This window comes from Tiliqua scincoides, chromosome 8 (genome assembly GCF_035046505.1).
Source record: "Tiliqua scincoides isolate rTilSci1 chromosome 8, rTilSci1.hap2, whole genome shotgun sequence".
Taxonomy (NCBI): domain Eukaryota; kingdom Metazoa; phylum Chordata; class Lepidosauria; order Squamata; family Scincidae; genus Tiliqua; species Tiliqua scincoides.
In genome coordinates this window covers 11,943,699-11,957,571 of record NC_089828.1, presented here as the reverse complement: position 1 = coordinate 11,957,571, position 13,873 = coordinate 11,943,699, and the positions used below count along the sequence as shown (strand labels likewise).

General features: G+C 46.4%; 1 protein-coding gene across 1 annotated transcript in view; it reads left to right on the top strand.

The window, feature by feature from the left end:
• Positions 1-4,923: 4,923 nt before the first annotated feature.
• The window catches only part of TRPM7 (transient receptor potential cation channel subfamily M member 7), a 79,321-nt gene continuing 70,371 nt past the window's right edge, over positions 4,924-13,873 (top strand). The window contains exon 1 of the mRNA XM_066636257.1: positions 4,924-4,999. Coding sequence (XP_066492354.1) covers positions 4,997-4,999 — 3 coding nt within the window. The 5' untranslated portion in view covers positions 4,924-4,996. The remainder of the gene's footprint in view (positions 5,000-13,873) is intronic.

Below are 13,873 nucleotides of genomic sequence, written 5' to 3'. Positions count from 1 at the left end.
GCAAGACAATTTCACGTGGGTCATATAGCACCTAGCTTGGCTATCATTGAACATAGAGCTGAAAAAACAGGGTACAGGGCTGGTGGGCAGGGTAGGCTCTTAGAGGGAGAGAGGCATGGTGCTTTGCCCTGAATAGGTGGGAAGAGGGACTCTGGAAAGGGGGGAGCATTACGTGGATGGAGAAGGGCCCAAGTGTACATTCTGCTTTGATTTATGAGCTGAAAGTTTGGATTCTTAGCTATGCAAATTACAGCATTAGCGCACTGTGTAATGGGACCTTGGCTGATCACAACTTGGGTGTGAAGCCTAAATTGAGGACATCACTTCCAGGTTAATGACATTACTTATGGTGGGTCCCAACAGATTGTCATTCTAAAAAGTGGGTCCCACTATGATATTGGAACTGGGTATTCATCTTCCCACAACTGTAGCTTGGACTTCCACTTTTAAGTTTTGGCTTAGACTCCATCTCAACATTCATCTGAATTCCATTCTCCTAGATTTACTAAAAGACCCTTTTTCATCTAATTGGTCTAAACTTATCCACGCTAAATTACGTATCTTCTTTAGATCTTTCTCCTGAACTCTTAGCTGATATGGACCTTCAAAAAGCGCATCATCTTATTAAACTTTGGGAGCAAGAATACGTAACTTTATTGTCTAATTTAAATCTGACCTGTTCACCCCTCTTCTTTGGATTGTCCCCCTCTCTTGGCCGCCCTGCGAATTATTTTGTTCAATTTACCAATCCGAGAAAAAGAAGGGCTTTCATGTTAGCGAGACCAAACATATTCCCATCTGCAGTACAAGTTTCTCAAATCCCACGCTCAGATAGATTATGTTTGTTTTGTTCAGTTGAACCAGATACTCTGGACCATATCTTTTTTCGGTGCACTGTCCATCATAATCTCAGGTCTCACCTACTTGACCCTTTTTTTTCTTCTCTTCCTCTCTCCCTTGTTGATCCTCTCCCAATTCTTCTTAGTGATTATTCCTCTTCTATCACCAATTTGGTGGCGGAATTTTTAGTGGTAGTTTCCAAGATAAAGACCAGAAGTTAATACCCCGTAAAGTTGCATTTATTTGCTGTGTTATATTGCTATTGTTGTGGACTCCCAATATGCCAATAAAGGTTTATCGAAGTAAGTAAAAGTGGGTCCTGGTGCAAAAAGTTTGAGAACCACTGCTCTAGCAGTCAGTGCTTGATCGGATGACCTAACAGCCTTGTTAGATGAGTTAACATGCAGCCAAGACCTATGTGTGGTTACTCAGAAGTTAGTCTCACTGAGTTCCGAAGGTGACATAGGAACATAAGAACATAGGAACAGCCCCACTGGATCAGGCCATAGGCCCATCTAGTCCAGCTTCCTGTATCTCACAGCGGCCCACCAAATGCCCCAGGGAGCACACCAGATAACAAGAGACCTCATCCTGGTGCCCTCCCCTACATCTGGCATTCTGACTTAACCCATTCCTAAAATCAGGAGGTTGCGCATACACATCATGGCTTGTACCCCATAATGGATTTTTCCTCCAGAAACTCATCCAATCCCCTTTTAAAGGCGTCTAGGCTAGACGCCAGCACCACATCCTGTGGCAAGGAGTTCCACAGACCGACCACGCGCTGAGTAAAGAAATATTTTCTTTTGTCTGTCCTAACCCGCCCAACACTCAATTTTAGTGGATGTCCCCTGGTTCTGGTATTATGTGAGAGTGTAAAGAGCATCTCCCTATCCACTCTGTCCATCCCCTGCATAATTTTGTATGTCTCAATCATGTCCCCCCTCAGGCGTCTCTTTTCTAGGCTGAAGGGGCCCAAACGCCGTAGCCTTTCCTCATAAGGAAGGTGCCCCAGCCCCGTAGTCATCTTAGTCGCTCTCTTTTGCACCTTTTCCATTTCCACTATGTCTTTTTTGAGATGCGGCGACCAGAACTGGACACAATACTCCAGGTGTGGCCTTACCATTGATTTGTACGACGGCATTATAATACTAACCGTTTTGTTCTCAATACCCTTCCTAATGATCCCAAGCATAGAATTGGCCTTCTTCACTGCCGCCGCACATTGGGTCGACACTTTCATCGACCTGTCCACCACCACCCCAAGATCTCTCTCCTGATCTGTCACAGACAGCTCAGAACCCATCAGCCTATATCTAAAGTTTTGATTTTTTGCCCCAATGTGCATGACTTTACACTTACTGACATTGAAGCGCATCTGCCATTTTGCTGCCCATTCTGCCAGTCTGGAGAGATCCTTTTGGAGCTCCTCACAATCACTTCTGGTCTTTACCACTCGGAAAAGTTTGGTGTCGTCTGCAAACTTAGCCACTTCACTGCTCAACCCTGTCTCCAGGTCATTTATGAAGAGGTTGAAAAGCACCGGTCCCAGGACAGATCCTTGGGACACACCGCTTTTCACCTCTCTCCATTGTGAAAATTGCCCATTAACACCCACTTTCTGCTTCCTGGCCTCCAACCAGTTCTCAATCCACGAGAGGACCTGTCCTCTAATTCCCTGACTGTGGAGTTTTTTCAGTAGCCTTTGGCGAGGGACCGTGTCAAACGCCTTCTGAAAGTCCAGATATATAATGTCCACGGGTTCTCCCAAATCCACATGCCTGTTGACCTTTTCAAAGAATTCTATAAGGTTTGTGAGGCAAGACTTACCCTTACAGAAGCCATGCTGACTCTCCCTCAGCAAGGCCTGTTCGTCTATGTGTTTTGAGATCCTATCTTTGATGAGGCATTCCACCATCTTACCCGGTATGGATGTTAGGCTGACCGGCCTATAGTTTCCCGGGTCCCCCCTCTTTCCCTTTTTAAAAATAGGCGTGACATTTGCTATCCTCCAATCTTCTGGCACTGTGGCCGTTTTGAGGGACAAGTTGCATACCTTAGTCAAGAGATCTGTAACTTCATTCTTCAATTCCTTAATAACCCTTGGGTGGATGCCATCAGGGCCCGGTGACTTATTGATCTTTAATTTATCAATGAGGTCTGAAACATCTTCTCTTTTAACCTCTATCTGACTTAACTCCTCGGTTAGGAGGGGCCGTTCGGGCAGCGGTATCTGCCCGAGGTCTTCTGCCGTGAAGACAGATGCAAAGAACTCATTTAATTTCTCTGCCATCTCTAAGTCTCCTTTTATCTCCCCTTTCCCTCCCTCACCATCCAGAGGGCCAACCGCTTCTCTGGCGGGTTTCCTGCTTCTAACATATTTGAAGAAGCTTTTATTATTCCCCTTAATGTTGCTGGCCATGCGTTCCTCATAGTCTCGCTTGGCCTCCCCTATCACCTTCTTACATTTCTTTTGCCACAGTTTATGTTCCTTTTTATTCTCTTCATTATGACCAAGACAATGAGATGAGGAAAGAGTGTTTAAGGATGACAACTCAGAGGATGACACTTGGGGCAGAGTGTTACTGAGGCAGAAAGGAGATGCATGTCTACCCAGCAGTCCTACTGTGTTCAGTGGGGCCTACTCCCAGGAAAGTGCATACAGAATTGTAGCCTAAAGGGAGATAGGAATATTGACAACGGAGGGCCCAATCCAGTCCAATTTTCCAATGCAACTGTGCCAATGGGGCATGCACTGCATCTTGTGGTGGGGCAGCAGTCACAGAGGCCTCCTTGAGATATGGGAAAATTTGTTCCCTTTCCTTGGGGTTGCATTGCGGCTGCTCCGGTGCTGGAAAATTGGACAGGATTGGGCCCTAAGGCATAATCTAAAACACAAAGTCCCTTAAAATTCAGTTGTCTCAATTTTCCTCTTTCCCTTCCACCCCTCTTTTTTAAAAGTCCTGGGGGCAGGGGAAGCCCTCTCTTTTGACTTATTCTAATAAAGGAGGATTTAAAAAAAATATATGTTGCTTGTGAAGAATAAATATTATTTGAGGTGAGAAAGCCTCTCATTTATTTATTTACAAAATTTACACCCCACTTTCTCTCCCTGCCAGACACTCAAAGCCACTAATAAAGGGGGATATTTTTTTAAAAGATATTGCTTGTGAAGAATGAATATTACTTGAGGGGCTAACAGCCAAATCCTATCCACACTTTCCTGGAAGGAAGCCCCACTGACTCTAATGGGGCTTGCTTCTGAGTAGACATGCATAGGATTGGGCTTTCAGGCTACAATCCTATGCACTTTCCTGGGAGTAAGCCCCATTGACTCTAATGGGGCTTGCTTCTGAGTAGACATGCATAGGATTGGGCTTTCAGGCTACAATCCTATGCACTTTCCTGGGAGTAAGCCCCATTGACTCTAATGGGGCTTGCTTCTAAGCAGACATGCCTAGGGTTGGGCTCTCAGGCTGCACTCCTAGCCTCACTTTCTTGAGAGTAAGCCCGACTGACTCTAATGGGGCTTACTTCTGAGTAGACATGCCTAGGATTGGGCTCTTTCCTGGGAGTAAGCCCCATTGACTCTCATGGGCTTCCCTCTGAGGAGACATGCACAGGGCTGGGCTCTCAGGCTGCCATCCAGGCCACGCTTTCCTGGCAGGGAGCCCCGTTGACTCTCACGGGCCTGCTCCCGAGGAGACGCGCCGGGGCCGGCAGCTTCCTGCGCCCGCGCGGGAGCAGGCGCCCTGCGGCCAGCGGGCTCCTCGGGGCGCGCGCGGAGACGGGCTGGGAGGAGCGGGGCCGGCGGGCGGGGCGAGTGACGCGGCGGCGCCGCAGCGCTCGAGCCGGGCCAGTCGCACAATTATGAGCAGGAGCCGCCAGGCCGCTCCTGCCTCCGCCGCCGCCAGCAGCCTCCGCCCGGCCGCCCGCTCCAGAGCCCGCCGCCGCTCGCCGCCGCCCCCGGAGCCCCGACGCACCGCTGCCGTCCCCGCCGCCGCCCGGCCCCGCGCAGCCGCCGAGCCCAGCCCCGATAGATGGCGACAGGCCCCGCCGCCGCCGCCGAGCCACGAGCAGGAGCCGCCGCCGCCGCCCGGCGTGAGCGCAGCCAAGGCCGCCGGCGCCCGGACCCCGCCGCCCGCCCCTGAGGAGAATGGTGAGGGCAGGCAGCCTCCTCCCTCTCGCCCCGCGGGGCGCTCTCCCGGCTGCACAGAGGTCGGCCTGTGGAACTCCCTGCCACAGGGCGTGGGCTGGCCCGCGTGCCTTGGGAGGGAGGGGGCTCCTCCCTCTCACACACAGAGTGTCGGTGGAACTCCCTGCCACAGGATGCAGGGTGGCGTCTGGCCTGCATGCCTCGGGTTGGAGAGTGGGCGTAGGGGGTTCTTTTTCCTCTCGCGCCACACCAGAGCCAGGGGACAGCCGCCCACACAGAGTGTCTGTGGAACCCCTTGCCACTGGGTTAGTCTGTGGAACTCCCTGCCATGGGATGTGGGGATGGCGCCTGGTCCACATGCCTTGGGATGGAGGGGGCTGTATTCTCTCTCACACCACACCAGAACCAGGGGACAGCCGCACAGACCGAGTGTCTGTGGAACACCTTGCCACTGGATTAGTCCGTGGAACTCCCTGCCACGGACTGTGGGGTGGTGTCTGGCCTGCATGCTTTGGGATGGAGAGAGGGGGTTCTTTTTCCTCTCACACTACAGCAGAACCAGGTGACAGCCACTCACATTGAGTGTTGGGAGGCTGAGGGCAGAGCCTGTGAAACTCCTTGCCACAGGATGTGGTCTGGCCCACATGCCTCAGGATAGAGAGAGTGAGTGGAGGGGTGCTCTTCTTCCTCTCACATAACAGCAGAACCAGGGGGCATCCACATACATTGAGTGTTGGGAGGGTGAGGACAGAGCCTGTGGAATCCCTTGCCACCGGATGCGGTGATGGCGCCTGGTGCACATGCCTTGGGTTGGAAGGAGTGGATGGAAGGGGTTCTTTTCCCTCTCACACAACACCAGAACCAGGGGGTGTCCACTGAAACTGAGTGTTGGGTGAGTTAGTAAAGTATTTCTTTTACCCAGCGTGTCATTAGGTCTGTGGAACCCCTTGCCACAGTGTGTGGTGCTAGCACCTGGCTTTGGGATGGAGGGGTGTTCTTTTCCCTTTAACACCTCACCAGAACCAGGGGACAGCCACTCAGATGGAGTGTTGGGAGTTAGAACAGATGAAAGGAAATATTTCTTTACCCAGTCTGTGGAACTCCTTGCCACAGGATGGGGTGATGGTGCCTGGCCTTGAGATGGAGAGAGTGGATGGAGGGGTGTTCTTTTCCCTCTCACATTACACCAGAGCCAGGGTGTTGAAGTGTTTGGAGAGTTAGGGCAGACAAAAGAAAATATTTCTTTACCCAGCATGTAATTAGTCTGTGGAACTCCTTGCCACAGTTTGTGGTGATGGCTTCTGTCCTAGATTTCTTTAAAAGGGGGTCTAGAGAGGGATGTGGGTCTCTTGTGGTCTTGTGTGCTCCCAGAGGCATCCGGTGGGCCTTGGTGAGATACAGGAAGCTGGACTAGATGGGTGTGTGGCCTGATCCAGTAGGGATCTTATATTCTTTAGTTGAAGGTATGAAGTTGCCTCTACCTCACTCCAGGCTGCAATCCTATGCTCATTGACCTGGGAATAAGCCCCATTGACTATAATGAGACTTCCTTCAGAGTAGACATGCCTAGGATTGGGCTATCAGCCTGTTGAGTCATTTTAAGTCAATCTAGTCCAGTGTTTCCCAACCAGTGGTATGGGCACCACCAGCTATACTTGAAGTGGTACCTGGTGGGTACTCATGGGACCCCTGGACACCTGCTGCCTATTAGCGAGACCAGAAAGATGAGACAATAAACAGCTGTAGGAGGCTCCAAAGCATGCTTTTCTGTGCTCGGGGAAAACCCTCCCATCTCACCTGAGCGTCTTATTGGTGTTTCTAAGGTTGTATATGACCTCCCAACCTAGAAGTAACTGGTAATGATGTCATTGCCAGTTACTACTGGTGGTACTTGGAAAAGATGCATGTGAAGTGGTGGAGGAAACACTGATCTAACCTCTTGGGCATTTTCCTCTTGCCCTCCTGGAACTACTATGATGATGGCTACCTACTTGGCTAGTTTTCAAAAAGAGGATTAAACAAATCCATGGAGAAAGATTGGTCTTTCAGTACTTATTAACCTGGAGGCTAATGCTATTAGTAATGATTACTACTGTTTATTAATAATGGCTATTATAGAATAAATTGACATTCTGGGTTTGGATGCATGAGAGGGGGTAAATACGATCCTGCTAATTTTCCTGCAATGATTTTCTATATTTAAAATATTTTAGAGAGACTGAGGAGTGTGCTCGGTTTTCTGTATTACTGGGCAGCCTGGGCAGGTAAGCCTGGGTATTACTGAGCCTGGGCAGGTAAATCTGGGCTCTGCATTGGGAAACCCAGTAGGGCTGGAACCCATTTACTATAAAGCAAGTCTGTTAATGGGTACTATAGGCTATGATAGCTAATAGGAAGCTTCAGGTTTAGAGGAAGAATGCTGCTAAATACTACTTGCATGCCCAGCTTACATGCCCAGCTTGTCAGGTTCCCAAAAGCACCTGGTTGTTCCTGCAGGGAATCATGAAGTTTGTCTAGGTGACCTTTTTGGTCAGATTTAGCAGAACTTGTCTTGCATTCATTTCTCTGTTGAATACCTCCTGTGAGTAAAGTTATGGTGTGTAAAGAAATGGTGTCTGCAATGACTCTCAAAGTACTTTTACCTTCCCTGCCAGTTCCTGTGAATGCAGTCCCCAACCAGTACTTCATTCAAGCAGTTTCTTGCAATCCACCTATGTAGTCAGACAAACCAGATGAACCCCCTTCCTCCTCCATTACTATTATTGCCAGTCCCAAAGTCTACTTATTCAGATATTCAGCACTGTAGGATAGGTGTCAGTGGTCATGGGAGAGGAGAAGGGGAAGTACTTAAGACTGATTTAACTATCTCATAAACCTGACCTGTAAGGGAAAGCCCACTCTTGTTAGTAGCAAGAATGTTTTTTAGTGTCTTCAGATACCATCATAAGGATGTCATAACCTCTCATAACTGTCCATAGATATCCTTGAAGCCCTAAAAGCAGAGCATCCCATAGAGGACAATTCTTTATTTACTTCCACAAAACACAGCAATCCCACCCTGCCATGTTTCTTTAAAACCCTGTAGCACGCCATGGTACTGGAAAAAAGTGATGAAGAGGAGCACAATGTTCTTATAATCTGATACAAATTTTCATGCTTTCACAGCATCAGTGCTGTGTCTGCCACTTTCATAGAGTTCTCTCATATATTTGCAGTTAAGATTCCAGGAGGTTTGCACACAATGTGCAGGCAGTGGTAGGTAGGAAGAATTCTTTGGCCTCCCCTTTTTCTGGGGCCTGTGATAAAGTTTTTCTCAACAGTTGATGAACAGGCCCACACTCTCATCTCCTGTGAACCCTTAGAAACTCCTAGCAACTTCTTCATAACATGGGGCTGTAGTTCAGTGATAGAGCACCTGCTTTGTGTGCAGAAGGTCCTCAGTTAAATTCCTGGGATCTCTGGGTGGGTATGGAAAAGATATAATGGGGCTTACTACTGAATAAATATGCAGGAGGCTTTTATCCACAGCTCATGTGGCTAGTATGATTGCTATGCAGTCCTGCAACTATGTTGAGCTGGTACAGGGTTATAAGATTCCCTGTTGTATGTATTCTCACATTTAAATCACAGCATTTTGAGGAACTGGATGTCCTTTTCATTTGTATCCTGCCTGCATATATTCTTTCTTCTTCAAGCTCTTAAAGAGAATCTCTGATATGTAGACTTTGTCTTTACTGGTCTTATGTTATCTTTTTTTTCTTCTCCCCACTTCAGAGCTCTTAAAGGGGTATTGCTGTTTATTCTGTTATTGACAATTTTGACATTGTTATTAATTGAATTAACAGGGAAGGTGATCCCGTCTGTTTCACTTACCTCTTTTCCTTGGCATCTAGTGCCACCATCACTTCCGCTAGCCTTTAGAGGAGGAGGAGACAGCAACAGCAGCATTGGACACAAAGAAGGATGAGGAGGGCTTACCTCTCTCCTTTAACATCCAGCACTGCTGCTGCCACCTTCTTCTGCCTGCATGATCAGTGAAGCCATTAGAGGAAATGGTGGTGTCACTGGATAGTGAGAGAGAGAGGTAAGTGAAGTGGGGAGCGATCAGGGGGCTAACTGCTCCCCTTTGGCATTGACTGCTACAGCAGTCACATCTTCCTGTAATGGCTACAGGTTTCTGTTTATTTAGGTTTTGCACACATTCACATGTGATCTATAATTATTTTATTTTTTGCCAGCCAAAATAAATTTGCAAGCTAAATAAAGGTATGCTTTGACATTCATCGATTTTTGACTTTCATCTATGCTCTGGCTCCTAACCAGATAAAAGTACAAGGAATTGCTGTACTGATTTATCTATGTGTAGGACTGGATGTGCCTCTCTGTAGTCCCTATCCCTACCTTGTTCCATTGTTTGTTATTGGATAAAATTCCCCTCCATAAGTCCAATGAAGGGCATGAATATATGTATGGTCTCCTATTTATGTTGTTTCCTATGGTTGTTTCACTGTAAGTCCAAGCTTTCTGGTTTCTAACCCTGACTTATAAAGGGTACCTTTTTTACTAGTTGGCTTGAGATCCTAGCTTGTTTTCAAATTGTATTTACAACAAGCCATGTTTTGCCAGGCTTGAATACAACAAAAAAATTGCATTTTGTTTTAAATGAGGAATGGAAATATTTTCTCTCCCTTTATGCAGAGGGGAGGGGTACAAGCCAAGAATTGTGCTAGTAATGCTTAATGATGGTTTAATCATGATGTAGTGCTATGTCTGAAGCTGGCCTAAGTTAAAAAGCTTTTGAAAAAAACATAATTTTTTAAATTTGTTTGCTTTAATTCTGCTTAGGTGTTTTTATATCTATGACATGGGTTTTATGTTAGAAAGCATACATAGAAAACATTCTTATGTTCTGTAAAAATTAATGTCACTCTCTTGCCGGTGTACTTTGCAAACTCTTGGCAATTTGAAATCATAAATATTTATTTTCTACATATTTGGAATTCTATATGAAGTACTGGGAAGTAGATTTTATTACTTAGTACTTTACTAGTAACAGTTTTGCTAACTGAATATTTTGTATAGAAGTTTTGCAGGTGATTTTCCATTGTTTCAGGGTTTTGTTATATTGGACTAAAAACTTTCAGCACACTAACTTATGAAGTATTTATGAATGGTGAAACACTTGGAATAAAAGTTTCCCAAGGAATTATGGTTCATATCTCTTTAAGAATCAGTTATAGGGGAAAAAAAGCAATGTTAAATACTGCTTTGCAGACATAAACAACAGATCTGTAAATCAGCTGTCTTTCAAAGTCAATACAGATATTCCTTGATCAGAGTTTCATCTTTGTGCTTCTTGCAGAATTCTGCTAAAATTAACAGTTTTTGGAGATACTTTTTTTAAACCTTTTGTTGCAAGGTTAAACTGACATTAAAATTTAATTGTCTCTAGCAACTGATTTTTGTCACTGGGTGTTGGAAATACTTTGAATCATTTTTAAAACATGACTACTTTGTGCTCTGTATAGATAGTTGCTGCTGTGATAGTCAGATAAGTCAACTTGTGTCACCCTTTCTGCAGCTCACAGCTTTTACCATTTCATTTCAGCTCATTATGGTGTAGTACATCCTGATCTGTTTCACTGAATCCCACTCATGCTTTCATTTGACAGGGAGTTGCTGTGTTTCTCTTGTATTTTGTGAATAAATTATGGAAAAAGTGCAATTTCTTTTTAAAACAGTTGATTATTTCTGGGAACAATTTGTCTCTCAGCTATTAGAGCAGTGTCTTCATGTTTGCATTGTGTAGTAACAGCAGACTTGATGACAGCAATTTGTCTGAGGTATGCATGATTGATTGCAGTGTTTGCTGTAGGAATACATGCCCTAAAGAGTGAACCCCCTTTTTGTTTTGCATAGTTGAAGGTGTGAAGAAGAATTCTGGAGAACTTCCGAAGCTTGTTGACTACTTTGTGGCATTTTAATACAGTATGTTCCAATAAAGGTTTTGCCCTACTTTGGTGTTTGGGTTTTAGTCAGACTAGCACAGCTATCAGCAATTTTTATGCGCTGAAATAAGCTATAGTCCTGCACATCTAGAGCTGTTCCTGACAGTCTGAATGTGTGCATTTTCTCTTTGTGATTGATGCAATCAATCAATTGATAAAACTTGATGCAAGTGTAGTGCTGCACTGAAGTCTCCTTTTTTTATCTTCTCAACTTGTTTACAAGTTGATACACTTACCAAACACATGTGGTGTGTTTTTACTATTTCCTTAATATTAGGGACAAACACTCATCTTATTTGAACAAACCTACTATGTATAACCTGATGATTTCTTTCTCATTCAGTATTGTGAACTTTGGTCTTGATAAAGGTGTTATTTTCCTGACCCTTTTGAATTTTGTTCTCGAAATCTAATATGACTACCTGTTCCTGATTGCCACGTACTGAGAAATTAAATGTTGTTTGAAGAGCTTTTTGAAGAACAGATACTGGCAGCAACAGGAGAAAAGGCTTAAATATTTTATTAGTGTTGCTTATGTAAAATTGCTAGACAGCTTAGTTCATGTTATTGAATATGTTAAGATGTTAATAATCTTTATAATGTAGCAGCATTAAGTGCAAAAAGTGTTTAAAATCTTGCCCTTCCCAACAGCAATTCTTTGGATAGAACAATATGTGTGTTTTCTCCTGCCATATTTGTATTGGCAACCTTCAGTCTCGAAAGACTATGGTATCGCGCTCTGAAAGGTGGTTCTGGCACAGCGTCTAGTGTGGCTGAAAAGGCCAATCCGGGAGTGACAATCCCTTCCACACCGGGAGCAAGTGCAGTCTGTCCCTGGTCTGTCTCCCTGGCTATGGGCCTTCCTTCTTTGCCTCTTAGCCTCAGACTGTTGGCAAAGTGTCTCTTCAAGCTGGGAAAGGCCATGCTGCACAGCCTGCCTCCAAGCGGGTCGCTCAGAGGCCAGGGTTTCCCACTTGTTGAGGTCCATCCCTAAGGCCTTCAGATCCCTCTTGCAGATGTCCTTGTATCGCAGCTGTGGTCTACCTGTAGGGCGCTTTCCTTGCACGAGTTCTCCATAGAGGAGATCCTTTGGGATCCGGCCATCATCCATTCTCACAACATGACCAAGCCAACGCAGGCGTCTCTGTTTCAGCAGTGAATACATGCTAGGGATTCCAGCACGTTCCAGGACTGTGTTGTTTGGAACTTTGTCCTGCCAGGTGATGCCGAGGATGCGTCGGAGGCAGCGCATGTGGAAAGCGCTCAGTTTCCTCTCCTGTTGTGAGCGAAGAGTCCATGACTCGCTGCAGTACAGAAGTGTACTCAGGACGCAAGCTCTGTAGACCTGGATCTTGGTATGTTCCGTCAGCTTCTTGTTGGACCAGACTCTCTTTGTGAGTCTGGAAAACGTGGTAGCTGCTTTACCGATGCGCTTGTTTAGCTCGGTATCGAGAGAATGAGTGTCGGAGATCGTTGAGCCAAGGTACACAAAGTCATGGACAACCTCCAGTTCATGCTCAGAGATTGTAATGCAGGGAGGTGAGTCCACATCCTGAACCATGACCTGTGTTTTCTTCAGGCTGATTGTCAGTCCAAAATCTTGGCAGGCCTTGCTAAAATGATCCATGAGCTGCTGGAGATCTTTGGCAGAGTGGGTAGTGACAGCTGCATCGTCGGCAAAGAGGAAGTCACGCAGACATTTCAGCTGGACTTTGGATTTTGCTCTCAGTCTGGAGAGGTTGAAGAGCTTTCCGTCTGATCTGGTCCGGAGATAGATGCCTTCTGTTGCAGTTCCAAAGGCCTGCTTCAGCAGGACAGCGAAGAAAATCCCAAACAAGGTTGGTGCAAGAACACAGCCCTGCTTCACTCCGCTTCGGATGTCAAAAGGGTCTGATGTGGAGCCATCGAAGACAACAGTGCCCTTCATGTCCTTGTGGAAAGATTTGATGATGCTGAGGAGCCTGGGTGGACATCCAATCTTGGGGAGAATCTTGAAGAGGCCGTCTCTGCTGACCAGGTCGAAAGCCTTTGTGAGATCTATGAAGGCTATAAAGAGTGGGTGTCGTTGTTCCCTGCATTTCTCCTGCAGTTGTCTAAGGGAGAATACCATATCAGTGGTGGACCTGTTGGCTCGGAATCCACACTGCGATTCTGGATAGACGCTCTCTGCAAGTACCTGGAGCCTCTTTAGTACAACTCGGGCAAACAGCTTTCCTACAACGCTGAGGAGAGAGATGCCGCGGTAGTTGTTGCAGTCACCCCTGTCACCTTTGTTCTTGTACAGCGTGATGATGTTTGCATCCCTCATGTCTTGAGGTACTCCACCTTCTCTCCAGGAGAGACAGAGGATTTCATGCAGCTCAGTGACGATGATCTCTTTGCAGCATTTTAGGACTTCAGCAGGGATGCTGTCTTTTCCAGGTGCCTTGCCAAAGGCAAGGGAGTCCAGGGCCACGTGAAGTTCTTCTAGGGTTGGTTCACTATCAAGCTCCTCCAGCACAGGCAGGCACTCAATGTTGTTCAGTGCTTCTTCGGTGACTACATTTTCTCTGGAATATAGCTCAGAGTAGTGCTGCACCCAGCGTTCCATCTGCTGCGCCCGATCCTGGATGACCTCGCCTGTGGCAGACTTCAGAGGGGCAATTTTCTTCTGTGTTGGACCTAGGGCCTGCTTGATACCATCATACATCCCCTTGATGTTGCCCGTGTCAGCTGCTATCTGTATCTCGGAACAGAGCTGGAGCCAGTAGTCGTTAGCACATCTCCTGGCAGTCTGTTGGACTTTGCTGCGAGCAGTTCGGAGGACCTGCAGGTTGCACTCACTGGGACAGCCCTTGTATGCTGCTTGAGCTCTCCTCTTTTCCTCAAT